The sequence below is a fragment of the Amblyomma mixtum genome, chromosome 2, assembly GCF_055824585.1.
Source record: "Amblyomma mixtum isolate Tamu chromosome 2, ASM5582458v1, whole genome shotgun sequence".
NCBI lineage: Eukaryota > Metazoa > Arthropoda > Arachnida > Ixodida > Ixodidae > Amblyomma > Amblyomma mixtum.
This window is the reverse complement of record NC_143013.1, coordinates 74036772-74057843: the sequence shown is the minus strand read 5'-3', so window position 1 is coordinate 74057843 and position 21072 is coordinate 74036772. Positions and strand designations below refer to the sequence as shown.

Below are 21072 nucleotides of genomic sequence, written 5' to 3'. Positions count from 1 at the left end.
CGGCCTTTACTGGTGAGAAAAGCTCGGTTGGGAAGGCTGGGTAAAGCAGACAAACGCAGGTCCGGGCTCCAACAGTTAGCGCTCTCGTCTCGCGCTGTGCGTCGGCTCTGCCTCTGGAGCTGCTGATAATTTTTCTGTTCAAAATACGTATTGTACATGTTGGTCCTGTCGACGCGCCAGTACGTCGCGTGGCACCACTTCCTGCACATACACTTTCTCCCTCACAGCATCGCCTGTTCCTAACTTTTCCTGGGAGAGCTGGGCCGCTCGTTCTGCCGCAGTCTGCCCAACAGCAGAAACAACAATAAATGCAGCAGAATATATCCAACACAATACCCGCATACGTTCCCCTGGTCTAACGTCCACCCCCACACTCTTCCACAGGCTCTTGGAGGTGAGGGAGCAATCCCGAGAGCCTGAAGGCGCCACGCACTTCATTTGAGCACTGGGAGGCTCTGCTGAGGAGCGATACCCTAAAGAGCCAGCGGTTCTTCATCCAGCAGGTTCACCGGGCGGCCAATGTCAGTGGAATCCTGGAATGAGGAAACCACTCACCAAGCTCAAGGGAAGCCCTACTATCTTCATCATCAGCTTGATAACACCCACTGCAGAGCAAAGGCCTCTACCATGCCTCTCCAATTAACCCTGTCCTTTGCCAGCTGCAGCCAGCGTATCCCTACCATGCGCCCTACCATACGGTCGAATAAAGTTTCCCCCCCCCCCTCTCTCTCTCTCTCTCTCTCTCTCTCTCTCTCTCCGCTGGAGTTTTCTCTTTCTTTCTCTCTAATGGATACAAACAGCGCTAGTGTCTGTCTCGTTCCTTGTGTCCCATCTTAGCGTTGTTACATCCTTTCCGTTAGTCTTAGTGCAACCCTGTTCGATGCGGATCGTCGTCTTGCCAGTTCTGCTGCATCGCGATTTGCGCGTACTGGTGATTTTCGCTTTGCTTTTAAGGGCTGCGAACATTTTTCTAGGTTTCTCAAAATGTTTAAATCCATAGCACATAACGCAGTATATTTGGTGGTTTGCCTTGAATTGATTCCGCAGCGTTCGCGTTTACTTGTACTTGAATTTCAGTGTTCACTCTAACACTGCTGTCTTGACCCTCACCAAGACCGATAGTTTGTTAAGTTCTTGCTGTCCGACCGAAATCGCGCCTTAAAAAAGAGCTCTGGTAAATTAGAAAGATGCAAAGTTTCGAATTTAAGTAGGTCCCACTTTCCCGTAGTGATGCTTTACGCGACATGTACAAAAGAGAACCCTTCAACATGCCGTAGTTCTAAACTCTATATTACCATAATATTGTCATTCCAATTGCAACCATCGCCGTATAGGGCCCACGTATAGAAATCCGGCGCTGTGATCGGTCCAAAACTCAGGATTTCGCTGTTTGACATGGTACTTCCTGAAGGGGGGGTCTGCAGATGTATCGCAATGACCCTCTTCTCCATACATCTCCTCTTGCCTCACTCCTTGCAAACAACGAAAAAGGAGTTACGGAAACGAAGATTGGGGGGGAGTAGCGTAGTCGGCAAATACAGGAATTCTTGTCTTCTCATGTGTTTCACACGTGTCCATGTCTCTCTCCAAAAAAATACAAACGTAACATAAAACAGCCCCATCTCGTTCCGCTCCCGCTGTACTGCGCGGTCGGCAAACAATATTGGGCCTATCACGGCAGCCATGCAAACACGCGCCAATGGCCTGAGCTGGCAGAGGCCTATTAGATAACAAGCATTCTGCGTTTTCGTAGATATCGCATTTCAGTGGAATCTGCGAGTAGGTGATGGGCAGATAAATACGGATATCTGTTTTTTTTTTCTGTTTCATAACAGCACGGTGCATTCACCGAGAAACAAATTATGATCAGGCAGCGCAGCAGACGATAGCGACTGTGCAACACACCAGGCGGGCTACTGAAGTACAGGTGAAAGGATAGAGCCTGGCACGTATAGCAGCGGAAGATGACGACGCGGGGACTGTCTGACAACGGCACGTTTAATGTGAGTACGAGCCGCTGCGTCACTCAATCCTCACCTTCCCCCTTCACCTACCCCTACCCTGAGAGGCATGGGAAATTGCCCTCCTCAACTGCTTCATACTGGAGTCCCAAAGGGCTCTGGTAAAGCTAACGCGAGACGGGGCCTCGTCGTGTGGGGTCCCGGGCTAAGGATACCGACCATGTATAGCGGGGTCTTCTGACCCCCAAACTCTTTCTCTGAGCATTACAAAGTTTTTCACCGCCACCACCGCGGCGGGTCAGGACAAGGCGAGTTTTCGGGATTTTATGTGTGCGATGTAGAGTTTTATGCGCGATAGGAGAAATTAGTGCGTAGTTGCGACAGCAGTTGCCGAATCAGTGAGGATAGTTATCCATTGATCCGGTGGCCGTGTTTGCACTGCCAGGGCTATGACCCGTCCTGGCAGCCACCGCCGCCATAACCATCATTGCCGTGGGGTGTGTTGTGGCGTCCGTTTATGGATCTTCGTTTTTACCGTATGGTGAAGGACTTTTGCCTTTGCCTTGCGTCTTCTCTCGTGGAATTCCGTATGCATATTTTTCGGTGTTGGGACGACAGAGATATTCACTTTTAATTCCAGGGCGATGCCTTTAGATTCGCAGGATCCATGATAGGAGGTCGGGTACCCGAGTTGCTGCAGTGCATGCCTGCCCGTGGGGATACGTTTGAGTCTTTCTAGCTGGTTTAATTTTTGGGTGTCAATACGCTCGTCTATTGCATTGTGGATGCCTAAATGTAGCAGTCTGCTGGTTGCAGAGTAGACGGGTATGCCGGCGGCCATTTTCATGGCATATCCGTACAGCTGCCATATAGTACAGATAAGAATATCCAGTTGTTTTGTTTCAGTTTGCGTTAGCCGATGGTAAGAGATGTGTTATGTTAGACGGCTGATAATAAGAGCGTGGATATTTTGAAGGACACAATTTTTTTGAGACCACGCGGCGGTTAGTTACTCTTCTTATCATCTGATTTATCCTGTGTGTCTGTCGTTTTGGAAGCGCAATGGTGTATGTGGCTCTCGCGTTCACCTGCACATGTAGTCCGAGTAAACTGGGTCTGTTGACCCTGTTACCGGGTGCTCCTTCGATTTGGACTGCTACGTCTGGTGTAGGGTCAGTCCTCCCGCACTTTTTCAGGATAACCAATTCAGATCTCTGAACGGCGCATGTACGTTAGGCCTTCAATTCAAATGAAAAATGCGTTTGCTGGCTGCGACATCTGCTATTGTCGTAGCCTCAAGTACCTGAGCTGCAGTCAGTGGAAATGAATGCGTAACAGGGAGCGGACAAGGAGGGGAAAGAAAATAAGGAAGGGACAGGTACAGGGACCCTGAAACGAGGGGAGAAAGGGGCAGCACCCCCCCCCCCCTCCAACATCCCTCCAGAGGAGGCAGCACCCCTAGTTGATAAGACATAGTTGAAACTTGGTTCAGCGCAAAAGACGAACATAGAGTAAGGAAACGACACACACGGAGCGATACTAACAACTGATTTATTCATGGATGCAAGAAACACATTTATAGTCGTTCACCACACATGCGCACATTCGGGCGGCTCCAGGCTACTTTAACAGTTTTACATGGCTCACACTTATCTAAGATCACCTTACGTCTAAAAAAAGCGCGGGTAGGAAGATAAGGTAGGTAACTCTGTAGATGAAAATGACAAAAGGAAAAGATATGGATCGGATATGAACGAAAAAAACTTCGAATATCGACAGGCGACAAAAGAAACGGGCCAGGACGTTACGTGACGTTTTTACATGACGTCCAAAAAGACGCGCTCAGACGAGTACAAACTTATGGAAGGGTCGCTGATGCACTGGCTAGCATTTTTGTGAATATGAAAGGCCTCCAAAAGTACTCTTGCTTTTGTGCTTTTACTCCTGCCTAAAACCTTTGCTTCTTTGAACCGTGGCGCGCAGCATGCACCCCATTACGTGCGAAACTAGATTCGCAAGCTTATCTTGTATCAAATTTTGAGCATGCTTCCTTAAACGGTCAATGAGGCAACGCCCTGTCTGCCCAATATAGCACTTACCGCAGGACAGGGGGATCTTGTACACTACTCCTAATGCACATTTGACGAAGGCTTCTATGTTGCTTAAGCAACATTTTGCAACCGCGCTCGCCGTCACCGCAGATGCGGGGGCACACCTTCGCCATCTTATTTGGCGCGGAGAATACAAGAGGCACTTTGTGCCTGCTGGCCACTTGTTTTTAGATTATGCGACACCTTATGAATATAAGGCACCTCAGGTTTGGGCTTTGCGCATTCAGTCGCAGCCACATTTCGTCGGGGACGAAATTTCTTTAGGAGGGTTTCGGCTACTGCCGTAAGGACCGAGTAAGGGAAGCCTGCGGCCAAAAGCCTGCGGCCAAAAGCCTGCGGCCAAAAGCCTGCGGCCAAAAGCCTGCGGCCAAAAGCCTGCGTACCTGATGGTCGAAACTATAGTGCATCTCGTGCGGACACGATTTCCGAAGCGCGGATTCCAGGCAGAGCATTGCAACAGCTCATTTAACGATCTTAGAGTGAGACGAGTCATAGGGCAAGAGTTTTCTTCGCACGTGGGAAATACGCCCAACAGGCGCGTCCCGTAGCAAACCTCAACCTCAGGTCTAAAAAGCATATCTCGCCGTTCCGTGGAAGTTCATGTGTTCTTCCAGGCCTTTACCGTGCTCGTTACATCACCAACGGAATCCTCAATGGTCGAGTTAAAAGGGGCTTGTAAAAAGATTAAAAAATCATCGACATATCTAAAAACCTTTAAAACCGGGCCTCCGATAAAAGCTTGAGCCAAAAGGCGATCAACATAAGCTAAAAAAAAATGTCACATAAAATAGGAGCTACACAGGACCCTACGCAAACTCTGTTGCGCTACAACGAAAACACCGCAAACTTCACGAAGGGCGCAGAAAGGGGAGACGAGACACAGAGCTCGTAATGTGTTCTTCTGTTGCGCTGCAGAAAAGGCTGCTTATCAAATAGGATAAAAGTAAGACACAAATAAAATTCTAAAAGATTTAAAAAATCATCAAAGAGACACGCCTGCTGAGGACCGAAAAGAAAGTTCCCCAGACTTTTCAATACACTCATTCACGGCGACCAGGAGTTCAGTTTGAGGTACAGAATAAAACAGATCCTCAACATCAACAGAGAATGCATCAACGGCCCGGTGTTTAGCCTGGAGGAACACTGACACATCTTGCGACTTTTTTTTGTAAGGAAGGGGTCGTCTACCTTTATCATTTTAAGCTTTGTCAACAAAAAAACGGTTTTCACACTGCTGAATTCCAGGAGTCATTCTCACTAATAATTGTTCTGAAAGGAATGTCGAGTTTGTGGGGCTTTGCTGTGGAAAAAGCATTCAAGCAATTCCCTCTGCAGTTCGAAATATCGTTGGCTAACTTCGTCAGGTTTAACTGTTTGCAGTAATTCATGAATTTGGTTTGAACGCGCACCTCGCTCTTCCTCACTGGGACAAAGTTCTTCTCAACGCCTTAAATGCAAGGCTTTCTCCTGGTAGTCATTGAGGCAACGCCCTGTCTGCCCAGTATAGCACTTTCCGTAGGACAGGGGGATCTTGTAAACCACTCCTAAAGCCCATTTGACGAAGGCTTCTTCACGTTGCTTTTTGCAACCGCACTCGCCGTCACCGCAGATGAGGGGGCACAGCTCAATGGTCGAACAGGACCTACCTGGTGGTAGGTCCTGTTCTTTGAAGTATCTGACAATTCCGTCTATAGCACGGCTCGAGCATCGACTGGACGTTTGTGAAGCGCACTTCGAGAAGCATCCTACTCCTTCAAGTCAAGGACACATTTCTCACGCTCTTCTTCTGTAACCTTATCTGCAATGTTCCTGTTGGTAGCAAGCAGGTCATGCGGTGTTACATATGAATCGAGCGCAAATTTTGGCCCTTTCCTTAGAACTTGCTGAACATTCTCGGGTATAGAAACATCCCCCACGACGAAGACTGGCTTTCTGGGGTCTGGCTCATTCCTTCGAATACTTCCAAGAAGGTGCTTAAGTAAAAAGGCCCAATTCATCTCTGTAATTTGAGCAGCCTGGGACTTAAAACAGCAGAACATCCGAGTAACGAGGCCCTCCAGGTATTGGCGGTAGCATACAAAACGTAGCCAGTCCTGCGAAAATCCTTACTTGACGCCAGAACTCCGCTCTGAGGATCTTGCACAGTCTTTTCTGGTGGCCCCAAGAAGGCTTGACCGGTCCGAAGAGCGCGACCACTTCGTTTGGAATCCGTCCTTTTCTTAGGCAGAAGGCGAGGCGCCTAGCCCGGCGTGTGGCATTCACGATGTGACACAAAAGAGAGTTAGGGCGTAGGAGAACACACAGAAAGATGGGCCCACTGTACAAGAAATGTACTCCAACAAAACTTTGGGCTGGGCTAGTTGGTAGGACATAGTTGAAACTTGGTTCAGCGCAAAAGACGAACAGAGAGCAAGGAAACGACACACACGGAGCGCTACTAACAACTGATTTATTCATGGATGCAAGAAACACATTTATAGTCGTTCACCACACATGCGCACATTCAGGCGGCTCCAGGCTACTTTAACCGTTTTACATGGCTCACACTTATCTAAGATCACCTTATGCCACTAAAAAAAGCGCGGGTAACAAGATAAGGTAGGTAACTCTGCACATGAAAATGACAAAATGAAAATATATGGATGGGATATGAACGAAAAAAACTTCGAGTATCGACATACGACCAAAGAAACGGGCCAGGACGTTACATGACGTTTTTATATGACGTTGTCCAAAAACACGTGCTCAGCCGTTACATGACGTTATATGACGTTGTCCAAAAACACGCGCTCAGCCGAATACAAACTCTAGCTTGTATTCAGATCAGATTTCTGAACAACGCCTCAGTACTAGGACCTTATGCATATAAACTACAGTGGGGCTCATCTAAAGAATTTCGTTTGAGTAACCTAAACCAACAGAAATTGATTGTCTGACCCCTCTTCATGAGCATGATTATAGCAGAATTGAAACAGACTAGACTATGTGCACGCTTTGTCAATGCAGCCGATCACTCCCCGTTTGTACATCTATATAAAGCGGACCATTTCAATTCGTTTTATATGCGTTAGCAAATACGCCTTTGAATAGTGGAAAAATAAAAATAAAGAGAACAACTTTATTTTCAGAAAGGTGGTGCTCCCTCTCCATGTTGGACCTCTTCCTAGGCCGGACGCCAGGTGGCCGACCGGTGACCTCTCCGACCCTACTTCTCGTGAACCGGAGTAGAACGTAGAACTTCCGGGTCCGACTGTATCCGAGCTGAGCAGCGCGGCCTCGGGGAGTGCAGGCCCTCCGGCAGTTTATGTCGACTGCACAAGTATAAAATGTGTGGAGTGTCTGCTTTTGGATCCCCGCAAGGAGAACAGACGGGGCTGAACTCTTGGGGGAGCCATTTTGAATACATGTACGGGTTAAATAATGTGTCAGTCTGGAGTCGCCTCCGGCAGAATTTTTGCGATCTGCTTAATGATTTGTGTGGTTCGGGCAAGATGTGTCTGTTCTGTTTATACTGAGACGTAATTTCGTCATAGGATACCATTCGCACTCCGTCCGACCTGAGTTCGGAGTAGAGCACTGCCCGAGTGACGAAAAAACCTCGGGCGTATTGGTGCGCCGCCTCATTCCCACGACGGTCCGAATGAGCGGGGACCCAAATCAATTTCATCTGGCAGGTATTCGATTGTTGTTGGAATTAACATAGAATGTTAATGGATGCAGAGTGGACTCTGTCTTTAGCGAAATTTAGAATTGCTCTTTTAGGATCGCTGATTATATGAGAGGTGGAGAGACGATGGCCAGGGCTATGGCAGCCTCTTTGGCCTCTTCCGGGAACTTTTTACTGATAGTCGCTGAGGCTAAGGGAGAACTTGGGTTATCGACTATTGTCAGAGCAAAGGCGTCTCTGACGGCGTGCTCCGCAGCGCCTACGTGCACCGTGCCTATGTCGATGAATACTTTCTTCTTGAATCGCTTTAGCTTGTGCCCTCCACACCTGCCGTCGCAGAGTGGAGTGGAATAACTTTATTGCTCTAAAAGTTGATATTCTTTACAGCAGTTCACTACGTTTTCTTTGGAGTCGCCCCTATTCCAGGGTTTCATTTGCTTCGGGGCCTCATTGAGCTGTACGAAACCTCGTTGGTCTTTGTAGCGGTTGCTGGAAAGCTTAGCTTCCCATTGCTCCGCACTAGGGTTTTGTATTATTGGTGCCATGTCTATTTTCTGGCACTTCCATTATATGTGGTACGTTGTGGGTTTGTCCCCACACCACGGGCATAAGATTGGGTATACCGTCGGCCTTATGATTCGGGTATGTTCCAGCTTGGAGTCTTATCCACATACCGTCTTCTTCTTTGCGTAATTATCTGTGTGGTGGGGCGTATATTTGCCTGGTCCTTCTTTAGTGTTAGAGGATTGCGGAGTATTCGCATACCGGCTTAGGTTCCTCGAGGTCAGATTGTCTGGGAGCAGGGTATATACGTTCTTTATAGTGAACTAGATGAGTATTCTAGTTCACTATAACGTTCTTGGCGGAGGAGGGATTGAGGAAAAGCAGGGATCAAGTACGTATACGAAGGATCGCATGTCCTCACTAGACTGATTCCAAGACAAATGCAAAAACTATAACAGTCCTGGACAGTAAGAGGAGGGACCAGCGACTTTGACTCGTGCCTCAAAAATTTCTAAACAGTTATAGAAGAAAAAAATGCCTGCCAGCCTGAAGGGGTGCATGAAAGTTAATAAAATTAGGATTAGTCTAAAAATTGCTGAAACATATATTTTAAAGAAGGTGATGTTCAAGAAAAAAAAATTTAGTCTTATGACGCTTGCTAACGCTCTGCTTCTAAGGAGGCGCTCTTATCATGCATCAAAGTTATGGCAGTTATGGTGCCTCCATTCATGCCTCCATTTGCCGATAGCATATCGTTATGGCAAATCGCATGTGCAGCTTGTGCTGCGTTGTTTCTCGCTTTGATTTAAAAATGCCGTTTCGTTCGCTGGCTGTTTACTCGGATATTCGTTGGTCGCGCTAGCTTTCGTGACGCTGACTTCATATTTCCAACAGCAGGATTTCCGTGGTCGGTTTTCCGCTGGCGCGCTGTGTTGTTTGTGCGGAGGCTCCACGGTAGAGAAGCCGTTGGAGCGACGTGGTAACGTCGGGCACGGGTCAGTAGCATCGTGTAGTGGAACGGCATGGCCACGACACCTACGGGCACGCCTCGCCAGCAGAAGCGCAAGCCGAAAGGCAAGAATGGCACCACTGAACTCGCTGAAAGCTACGGCTATTCGCCGTCCAAGAAGGGAAAGACCAGGGATAAGGACTCCGCTTCCGTTGCTACAGCCACATCGTCAACGGTGTCGAAAACCAAAACTGCCTTTCCCCGCCAGCTGCAGTTTGCGTCCAGCAACTGGAAAGCTCTCCAGGAGGTGTGTGTGTTTGTGTGCTGTGCTCCCCCTGGGTTCAAACGGGGGCATGTTTGTTTGCGGAAAATTACGCCCATCGCCTACACGGTTCAAAAAGGGTTCTGCGCCGGGCTTGTGGCGAGGTGCAGAACAATTCTCACGGACGTTCCTGTTATCAGAGCGTACGCAGTATCCGCAGTATGCAGTGGTTTAATTGGGTGGCGTATGCCGGCAAAAATGCCGTGTATGCATATTATTTCTAGTTCAAGTATAGACGCGCATCTTTCCATAAAACGAGGGCCGACATTCACTGTAGCGCCTCTTCGTCTTCTGGGCAGCAGGGAACAATAGGAAACATAATTTGCGCCCCCCTCCTTCGTGCGGGGGGGTGGAGGGGAGGGGGAGGAGCCTCCCTTTTCTGTGAATGCCTCTTAGTTCCTAAGAACCCCACGAAATCATTGGTACTATTCAATCATTCTCGGAATTTAAGTTTGAAACTGTCATGTTCTTCATGACGTACTTGCAACCTTACTGTCATTATTTTTTGCTGATAACTTCCGAATCCTCGGGTAGTTGCAGCCGAAATAGGGTACCCAAATGAGGCTAGTGACGTTACTTGAATGACTTGAGCTATGTTTACGACGTCACAAGGGTCAACTGGCAGTGTGTAAGAGCACGACACAACTGACCCTCTTGCTTCCTGGAGGCTTTCTGCTGTTTTTGCATGCTTCCCTTCAGTTTGGTCATTGCTGCTATAGTGGCAGTAGTGTCAGCTATACAGTCTCGGCGAGTTTCATCAGTACGTGTGAACTGTTCATAATGATTTAACTCGGGTCTCAAGATCAAACCTGGCCTCAGTGACCGCATTGTGATCGAGGTGAATTGCAATCACATGTGCTGTGCGATGTCAGTTGGTCTAAATTAGGGGTGTTCGAATATTCGGAAATTTCGAATATTGAATCAAGTATCCTCCTATTCGATTATCCGAAAGAATCATATAGTGTATGCTCAAAATTATTTGAAACGAATCGCATTGCATATGACCCCAAGTTTTTCGACAGTTTTCGAATTGGCGCGAAATTGAAATAATGACTGCCATATATTTTCTTCCACTACTATTCCAAAAACAGGGATTATACATGCTGCGCACCATGCTGCTGCGATCGGTATGCATGGGATGGAGTGTTCAGCGCTGCGGCAAGGTCCGTTCTCATGGCGGCATTCATAATCCTCATACATAACCTCAGATATTGGACGACGCAGTAGGGCCCAGGCAGGCTCAGCAAACACGGCCTGTATTCCTGACCGCGGAGGCGATGCCTCATATGTAGCTCTCACCCGTCTCATGCACTGAGATGTGATGCTAGTTTCCGTTATCACCAGCAAAAGGTGCATTTGTGCATAACAAAACGATAAAGTTAATACACTTTCTTCATGTCGCCACCCCTTAAATGGAGATCTGTACTGCGTCTTTTAATGATATAGCTATAATTGCAAAAGTATTGCTTCTTTGTTTCTCGCAGTTGCTCATGGAATATTTGCGCAAGTAACGAATATTTATAGAAATATTCAATTTGTATTCAGTTTGGATCATTCAATTTGATTCACAGTCGATTCAGTAGCAAAGCTACACTATTCGTATTCAGTATTGAGTGCTATTCACGCACTCCTAATCTAAATAATTTGCGCCCTTCAAAGCCCATATGTCACTTTGGGCTGTTAAACCCCACACACCAACACTTGTAAATGCAGAGAAGAAGAGTGTGTCCCAATAGCTCCTTTTGATGCTTTTTGTTTCATTTGCTCACAGAAGTTTGTGGTACAAGCTGCAGCATAAATCGACTGGTCTGGTACAGTGTTTCTTTTATCGAAGTTAGTGTGTTCATATGACACCTAAACTCTGCCGGGGCATGAGCGCATTTTGGTAGCGGCAGTACCAGCCAGCATGACATGACAGCAAGAGCCAATGTGATTTGTGATGGTTCTGCTTTCTCAGGTCATGCAAGTTGTGCAAATCATTCAACTCATGCATGTGCCAAGAACAAGCAAATGTAGCACTGTTTCAATCACATATACCGTGCCTCACAAGGAGGGTAGCTGAGTTGTTATTGGGAGTGCGAGACCGAATTCTCTTGAAAAAAGTATGTTGACGCTATTTGGCTAAAGAACTCGTATGCAGTCAAGTGAAATATGCTGTTAATGTCAATTTGCTAGGCAGTCATGTAGTGGTCTGAAGAAGTGAAATCTGGTTTGTGCGGAGTATGCTGAAGCAATGCATGCAGGGTGCAAATTGTAGAGATGCACGAAGGTGCAGATAACAAAACCTGACACCACTGCATGACCGAGCCTGTGGCACTGCTGAATCGGCTTCCATTGGCACCTGTTTTACTGCCTAACTCGAAAGCGTCATGGCCAGTTAGCAGCTGTCTTAGCATCAGCACATCATGTCAGCGCTGTTGCTTACGGCATTCTTAAATCAAAGAGAATCCAGAACTGCCACCTCGTTGTCAGTCTTGGCAGACACCTTGGACATTGTAGTGTGCCTTACAAGCCATATCACCCCCCAAAAATTATTTCTAGGCAGACAACTGAAGAAGGTGACTTAAATTTGCAATATTGAACATTTGCATCTCTTCTTAGGTGAAATTCTCTCCTTTGTTTTTTGACTTGTACCTTTGGGAGCATTGCCCCACTTGTCACAGCCATGGGTGGCATATCATAGAAGGTGCTGATACCCATAACACTGGCCATCATATAACATTTTGGTAGTGTGATAAAGGCAATGCAGGAAAGGCAGGAGACCTTACTTTCACACTCTGTGAGTACTTCACACACTGTGTGCGACAGTGTGCAACTTGGCCGAGATGTGTGTGCCAGCACAGTGTATTCGTCAGAATAGTCAGCTGGTGCATTGAAACACAGGGAGAGAGTGTTCAATTGCTGGCATGTGCTGGTAAGCACATATGGTACTTGCACCTCAGTAAAACGGCGAGTTTAGCGAGTTGGTACATCTTGAGAAAAAAAACAGCGCAGGAACAGGGACACAAGAAAAGAAGACGGGACAGGCGCTGCACCCGAAACAGGAATTTGGGGGCTGTGATGTGCAGTGTGCGACTTTTTAGAAGTGATAGTTGCAGATAATTTACTGGCATCAGTTAGTACCAAGTCTGCTTGTTTCTTTGCATTGTGGCCCTGCCTGATTCTTAGTCATTGATTGTAACGCCCTAGCTTTAACAGTTCTCATTGAGGGCTTTTTTTTTCTACCTGGGAGCAATAATGTTATACCCCTGTCACACGGGCAAGTTCAGTGACACTTTAACGAAGTGCACTTCTCCAGAACGAGTGACACTTTCGGGGCGTGCTGCTACACGGAAAAATAAAGGGTCATTCGGAATTGATGGTGGTGACGATTGCTTTTCAAGTAAGGCACAAAAAATATTACTTTTCGCGCTTCAAAGCTTTAATGTACAGTTAATGTACAGTAGATTGCAAACTGCAAGGACTCTTTGATGATTATCAAGGAGCTTTGTGCAATATTGTGACTGTTGCACCGTCACACCGAAACGGTTGAAGATGGTTGCTACCATGGTTGCTACGGTCGCCATGCTAGCCGCCATAGCCATACCGCTGCGGCTGCCTAAAAAATTATTGCAGCTGAAACAGGAATGTCAGAATATGTGCAGTATATATATTTAATGGCAACGCAAATAAGTTTACATGAACAAGAGGGCAAAAAAAATTAGCTGCGTTCAATAAAACGCCATCTTTATTGCCGACGTTGTATTCTAATTTCGAAACGCTGCTACCGAGGCTATACACTTCGCCCCTCGGGAAAAGTGAAGTGAGTTCCCCAAACTCACTTCTTGCCGAGTGCGTTCAGCAGCGAGTGTCATTAAAGTTCATCGTGTGACACGATGCGAATGAAACTACACGCGAGTGTCACTCGTTGAAAATGACACTAAACTTGCTCGTCTGACAGGGGTATTAATTTTGCTGTTTCTGAGTGGGCAAGTGAAATGTCTATACTCCTTTAACTTTTGTGGTGCTCTGTAATCATTCAGGCGAATAGTAGGAAATCTTCAGCCGCTGGCAAACTGCCATCATCATATGGTATATGCGAGTTTAGAATTTTTTTGCCATGAAGAGGAGAAATAGAAACCCTGACTGAAGTCTTACGTGTTAGGCTGTCCTCTGAGTAATTTTTTTTTTTCTATTGGTAAGAAAGTGTTATTTTGCTGATTGCGTTGAAGGTGTTCTGCTTACTGTCATTTCACAGTCCCTAATCCATGTTTTGTTCTGGTTCCTGCTATTCATAGACGCTCCAGACAGGGCAGAAAAGTGGGGCTGCCCAGAAAGCAAGAAACCACAAGAAAAACTCGAGCAAAGGCAGCACAACAGCGGCACCGGTGAAGTGAGTTGCTGCAGTCTTGTTTCATGCATGCACGATGAGAGTGGCTAGGTGTGACTCTCCAGCTGTTGAGTTGCTCATGTCCTGCTGGTTTGTGTTATTTCATTCTAGAAAAGAAGAGGTCTGGTTTGATGGCGTTGACCCTCTTCTGCTGGAACCCGAGAACCAGCTGGAACCCGTGAATGTGCAGACTGCAGGGCAGGCTATCGGTCTTGAGAAGAAGGGAACGTACAATAAGTGAGTAGAGCCGACACAGTTGTGGTGGGGCTTTCTTCCACTAGCTTTTGTTGCAGAAAAAAAAAAATACATAAACAAAGCAGGTTTAAATGTTTACCATTACCTGCTTGTATTGCACTCGGTTGGTGCGCTGCGCCATTTATGCCGCACTAAGTACCTTTCCTTTGTGTGTGTTGAAGGAGCCAGCCAATGCTACCGTTTATTTGTCTATTTACTTGTCACAGCTGAAATTGGATTTGGGTACATGTTCGACTATCAGCAGAGTTGCTGCGAGGTTTCTGGGCAGAACTGCCAACTGACAAGGCCTGCATTGTCATAGACTATATGGTGCCGTTCTGTTCTCATTTCTCTGAAAGCACGTAAGCACGTCTGTGGACAGTTCTTGTGTGCTCAGAATACTAATGGCACATACCTTGGCTCTATCCAGGCGTGCACAGAAGACTGTGGGCAATGTAGATACCCTAATTTGTTAGCACACATTATTCTTCTCTTTGTTCTCTGTGCGTCCTCTTTCGTACTCCTGTAAGCTTTGTAGCATAATCTATTTATTCACATCACATGCTGTCTAGACACTTTTCTGCACTCACAATAGCCTTGATGCTTTGGTCACTTGCAAGAATTACAGTGGACATTAATCTATGACTGCTGCTGTCACCATCAAATGAAATGCATAACGGGAAAATCTCAGTTGAAAGAGGTTGAACAGTAGCGCTGTTTATTTTGTCTTCAAAGGCGTGAAGACTGGTCTTTGGAAGTGTTAATAGACTTCACCTGTAATCCCCGTTTGTGTTTTAATTGACGCTAATGGCACATCTTTTTTTGAAAGGGGTGTGGTTCAAGTGTCATTTTCTGCCATGCAGGCCAACCAGGGTGGTTGCCATGGACTGTGAGATGGTGGGCGTTGGCCATGAGGGTAAGGACTCTGTGCTTGCGCGCGTCTCATTGGTCAACGTCATGGGCCACTGCATATATGACAAGTTTGTCAAGCCCACAGAGGAAGTAGTTGACTACAGGACGGCTGTCAGTGGCGTTCGACCCGGCGACATTGAAAAAGGTGAGTGCGCCACATTTTGTGCCACAAGTCACACCGAATGCTAGAATGCATGGTGATGGCAGTTTGGTTCGGCTGTAGAGTCTGACCATTGTTGTGTGCTATCAAAGTTTTGGATTGTCAGTGACAAGGGATTTCACGTTGACCTCTCATCTATTAGAGCTCTGAAAACCTGTTGCCAAAACTCTTCAAGCTGGACCAGTTGCGTGGCATTGTTTTTAAACGTGTTATGGCAAAGCAATTTGTTGGTATGCGGTGCAGTTGAAAAATATTTTGCCAGCAAAAAGCAGCTTGTGAGCAGCCACTTATTAGCGTGTGGTATTCTGCGTGCATATTCTTATCCTTTGTAAAGTGTTTTGTTGGCAGTGGTACGAGAGTAAATTGCTTCAAGCAACCAAGGCAAGGAGAATATAAAGTTGACTGGGAATTTAAACCTAATCCCAGTTTCCAGGTGCACAATGTTCTTGGTGCCTGTGTGCAATCTCTGTCCCCCGCATTATGCGGGGACTTCTCACTGATGCCTTTTCTGGCTGGTTTTCCCGCAGGTGAGGACTTTGCGAAAGTCCAGAAGGAAGTGAGCGAGATTCTCAACGGTCGCATTCTTGTCGGCCATGCAGTGCATCATGATTTAAAGGTAGGGTGTCGGGAAGCAGCGCTCGAAACTGGTGCACAAGAAACCTCAGCGGCTTATCGACAACATTGCATCCTTGCAGGTGCTCTTTCTATCGCACCCCAAGCGGAAGATACGGGACACTAGCGCGTACCGTCCTTTCCGGGCCATGTTTGGGGGCCGCACACCTTCGCTCAAGGCCCTCTCGGAGCGCATCTTGGGAGTCAAAGTGCAGCAGGGGGAGCACAGCTCGGCAAGTCCCTTCTTGCTTTCTGGAGGCTTGACACGCTTCCCTCATACGAACAGTTCATCCAGGCACTCCATCATCATTGCGGGCAAACTTCTGTATCATCTCCTCTGAACTTCCATGTAGACAAGTCACCAGAGATTTTTGTTTGAATGAACAGAAGTACACCTTGATATGATCCAAGACTAAATGTGATAAATATCATGCTTATGAATGGTATTTTAGAACCTTTTCTTTGTGCATATGTAACTAATAAGTATTAGCACAAGATAAAATATGGTTGAGAGACACTGTACTACAGTATTTCCCGCTCAGTTTAATCCAAACACCAGAATATTTAATCTGAGTGCCATTCAATTTAATCCTCACGTATTCCCGCCACTAGCTCGCTCAAACTTAAAGCGCGGTCTACAAGTAGGTGCAAGCTGCACCTGCTTTGTTGCCAGGCTTGCTGGTAGAAGGCAGTCTAGCACTGAACAAAGCACTGTTCATGTACTTGGTCGAGGGGCTTGCATTGGTTTTGAGTGTGCATTGAGGGTGGCATTAAGCACTCAGCTGTTTTCATAGGTTTAGTAATATTAGAATTTGCATTGTATACAAAAGGATGCGCGGAAACAAAAAAGGAATAGTGGCTTTGAGAGGCGCTACAGGAAACCTATCTGCCGTTTACAGTGTCCACTGTTCTTTCAGTAAAGTGTTGATTGCAGTTGTTGTAGACTTGCGCTTTGTGAGCAGTTTGTTGTTGAAGTCCAAGGCAAAACTTCCTTGAATGAGTACACGCAGGACTTGAAGCCACATCTGCTGTTAGTATAGATTTATTGGGTTTCTGAACAGCTGGACATACATTTGCAGGTGCAAGATGCCCAAGCAGCGATGCGCTGCTACACCATGTACCGAAAGCAGTGGGAGGATGATGTGCGGAATGGCCGACGACGGTTCGCTCAGCAGAGGCAGCAGCATCAGGCACAGCAGGATTCAACAACTTAGGGGCGACCAGTGTGCTGCTTTTTACTGTGTTGCTAGTCTTGATCCTGGGCTGGTGCATTATTTAATCGTTGATAAAGCTTATCTAACAGAAGTTTCTCAGTAGCCTGTTGTCCTGTGTTTCTTGATGCACACACCTTTCTGGCCTGGTTGTTTCGCTATGCACCACTTGCCAGGCGAATCCACTGCTATGCAAACCTTTCCTGCCAAGTTAATGACCACAGAAAAACAACATTGAAGCCAAAGGTTAGTACTGTGCACCTAGCAGCCAAGGGTTGACAGATCCATATAGAAGGAGTGACCAAGTGGTACACCGTGGTGGCCAACTTCTCTTGTGAGGGAGCATGCTTTTACTGTCCATAGTGTCTTGTTTTCCTGTAGCGCAGTTACAATTTGACATTCCCTTGTAATGAGAGTTGTTCGCTGGGATCAGGCAGCACTTCGGGCTTGGCTTCAATTTCTCAGTTATTTTTTACCTTGCAGAGATTTACAGTGAATTGTGTGGCTCTGGCACACAAAGCACATGTCCTACTGCTCCAGCATTGACGCAAGTATATTAGTGAGCCTATTATCGGCATGATCAATGAGTTAGCCAGGCAGAGCAGAACGATGAGACTAAAAATTAACATGCAGTAAACCAAAGTAATGTTCAACAGCCTAGCAAGGGAACAGCAGTTCGCAATTGGTAGCGAGGTGCTTGAAGCAGAGAATATGTCTACTTAGGGCAGGTGGTGACCACTGATCCGGATCATGAGAGGGAAGTAACTAGAAGAATAAGAATGGGGTGGAGCACATATGGCAGGTTCTTTCACATCGAATGGCAGTTTACCAAAACTCAGGGGGGGCACTTTGTTGACCTAAAGTGCGGTGAGGCGAAAGCCTTAAGTGCGGTGTTGCTGCTTGTGTCACTGATGCGTTAAGATGTTACGCTTCGCCTCTTAAGAGTGAAACGTGACAGCGTCTTGCAATGCTACCAGGGAGTTCATAGAACGCCATCACCCGTTCGGTTGTACGCCTTGCTCGTCGGTAAATTGGTTTTTGAGGAAAGGAAATGTATCTGTCTTGCATATCTGGGTGGACACCTAAACCTCTAAGACACCATATTCACTAGACGCGCCTTTGTTCATTCCAAATCACCGAGCTGGCATGGCAGAGTGGTTAGCATGCTCGTCTCGCACTCCGGCGACCGGGGTTCGATTCCCGAACTCGACCAATTTCCTACTTGGTTTTATTTATTTATCTGGCCTGACTAGCAGGGTTAATTAGGCTAATTGGGTAATTAAGCAATTAACTAAACTCAGTCCCACTTACTTGGAGCTTCACTATACGATCCCTTTAATTGGTTGCATGGTTACTAGCCAAAGTGCAATTGGCCCCGTTTGAAATTCGCGCACTGTGACGTCACGACCGTTTCGACCTATTGAAAAGCGTGACATTTCTGTCGACAACTCCTGCTTACAACGATGAGGCATTAAAGGCTTCCGCCTTAATATTCTTCAAGAGAAAAGTATACAAATGCTGTATCTTACCGGTACTCACCTGTGGGGCAGAAACTTGGAGGCTTACAAATAGGGTTCAGCTTAAGGACAACGCAGCGAGCTATGGAAAGAAAAATGATAGGTGTAATGTTAAGAGATCGGAAGCGGCAAAGTGGGTGAAGGAACAAACGTGGGTTAATGACATCCCAGTTGAAATCAAAAGGAAGAAATAGGCTTGGGCAGGGCATGTAATGCGAAGGCAAGATAACCGTTGGTCCTAAAGGGTAACGCAGTGGATTCCGAGAGAAGGCAAACTCAGCAGGGGGCGGCAGAAAGTTAGGTAGGCGGATGAGATTAAGAAGCTTGCGAGGATACGGTGGCCGCAACTGACAAATGACATGGTTAATTGGAGAGACATGGGAGAAGCCTTTGCCCTGCAGTGGGCATAGTCAGGCTGATGATGATTATTATTATTCTCTATTCTCTGCATTACGTGTAACATTGCAGAGAATAATAGAGAGCCAGTGGTCTAATCTTGGTAAGAAGGTGGATTTTAATGAAAGGAAAATATAGCTGTGGGCAACAAAGTCTGGTGAGGAGGCAAGATGAGAAAACTTACTAGGATAGGAAAGCATTCGTCCTATAGTGGACATAAACTTGGTGATCATGATCATGGCCTGGAACTTGGAACTGCTGCCTAAAGCACCAGATCATTGAGTTTTAGACAATCTTCAGGGGAAAAAAAAAAAGTGTTAATCGATTACTTTTGGAACTGTACTGGTTGTTAATGTGACAACATAAGCAGGCTGCATGCAACAAGCCACCAACTGAATGTTGAGACTGGAGTTGCTAAAGTGTGCACATTTCGTCGTAGGACCACAACAAAAATACTCTCCATAGAGAGTCTCCATCAGATCAGCAATGTGCATTCTTAGTTTATCTGCATCTGATCTCATTGCTTTTCCACAACCCGCTGCAGTGGCTTTAGCATTCTGCTGCTGATCCCAAGGTTGCAAGTTCAATCCCGGCTGTGGTGGCAGTATTTTGATGGAGGCGAAATACAAAAACTCCCAAGTGCTGCGCAATGTCTATACGTGTTGAAGAACCTTAGGTGTAACATTCAGCAAAGCGGAAAGTTGGGCAAGTTGGATAACGTTCATGATGTAAAAAATAGCGCACAGGGAACACAAGGGACGGAAAGTAAACGACGCAGACAAGCGCTAACTCGCAACTGAGGTTTATTGCTGACGCGCGCAATATAAGGTAGTCACTTTAAAAACATAAAACAAAAACAACCACAAACAGTCCCTCCTCGAAAGACCAAGTCAGAGGAAAAAATTGAAATTGAAGCATCAGGCGCCACTCATCGCTGTGGAAGATCAGTTAAAAAAACGTTATCAAAAAAGGAATTCAATGCAACGCTGAGGCTAAAAAATCGATTTCACAGTCTGCCAAGTTAACAGAGGGCTCACTGATACACGGATTCCGATATTTCCTAATATGGTATGCCTCCATTATCTCGCGTACACGCTGATCTCGATGTCTGAAAAGTATGACGGTACTAGAAAAAATCGGTATGCAAATTTTTGCAAATTAGCGCTTGTCTGCGTCGTTTACTTTCCGTCCCTTGTTTTTCCTGTGCGCTATTTTTTACATCATGAACCTTAGGTGGTCTGGATTAATCTGGAGCCCTCCACTGCGGTGCCTGTGTGCAGCTACGGGACAGTTAAACCCAACATGCCACACTATTTTGGTAAAACCAAACTAATATTCTCGTTTTGGATGCACCAGTGTGTTTTCTAGGCACGAAAGTATTTTCCAGTTGTGGAAGTGCAATGTAATCCAAGAGTAACAAGTTTTGTTTGTGTGAAACCCCAAACACAGCAAGTGCTACATCTAGCAGCTAGCATATTGAACACTGTCCGCAAAACAAAATCTGAGAAACCAAAACTGCCTGGCAGGCGTCACCATGGAAGACCTGTTTTGGTTCAGCTGGTTTAAACTCTTCAAACCAGTTCGTTGTGCACTTTCTGAGAAACCCCATTTCAAAAACTGTACAATCATTATCATTCCAGTCTTGCTTCACACTGTAAAGCAGTCATGCCGACATCCCTGAACCTTGAAACAATAGAGCTCCCGGAAAGCATATTGCCCGTGTCTTCATGCATTTTTGTTAGAGGTGGCATTTTTCCAAGTGCAAGTACTCCTCGATGGCAGCACTGACAAGGCACTGCAGTTATTTTTGGTGCAATCTTTTCACAACACAGATACCCTCGAAGTCTCAAAGTCCTATTCTTTGAAGGCTACTGTGCTGCTATCGCACACCCCAGTCTGTGTCTTTGTTACCATGTAAGTGTTTCATTTTTGTTCTACAGATATTCCACTTTTCCCCCAAGCCTCTTCTTTCCTCTTCAATGTGCAGATTATTTCACCACCAACTATTTCATGTGACTGGGACTCTACGACATCATCTTGGCAGCGCTGCATAAATTTTTATAATAGTTATGAATTTCCACTAAAAGAATTGCATGAGCAGCCAAACTTTTTTTTGCCCCTAAATGAGAAAACTAGCAGCTCATTGC

At 46.3% G+C, this 21072-nt stretch overlaps 1 protein-coding gene across 1 annotated transcript; it reads left to right on the top strand.

Moving 5' to 3' along the window:
* The first annotated feature begins 8986 nt into the window (after nt 1-8986).
* Nucleotides 8987-17117, top strand: LOC149359755 (uncharacterized). The gene is made up of 7 exons (XM_089571889.1): nt 8987-9499; nt 13792-13886; nt 13995-14120; nt 14981-15174; nt 15717-15805; nt 15885-16034; nt 16881-17117. Exons 1-7 carry the CDS (start codon nt 9266-9268, stop codon nt 17013-17015), a joined length of 1023 nt encoding a protein of 340 aa, XP_089428015.1. The 5' UTR covers nt 8987-9265; the 3' UTR covers nt 17016-17117.
* The last annotated feature ends 3955 nt before the right edge of the window (nt 17118-21072 follow it).

Coding starts and splice junctions, on each gene's coding strand:
- LOC149359755 (XM_089571889.1), top strand. CDS start 9,266: ATGGCCACGACACCTACGGGCACGCCTCGCCAGCAGAAGCGCAAGCCG. Junction 9,500..13,791: donor ACTGGAAAGCTCTCCAGGAG/GTGTGTGTGTTT, acceptor TGCTATTCATAG/ACGCTCCAGACAGGGCAGAA. Junction 15,806..15,884: donor CAGTGCATCATGATTTAAAG/GTAGGGTGTCGG, acceptor GCATCCTTGCAG/GTGCTCTTTCTATCGCACCC.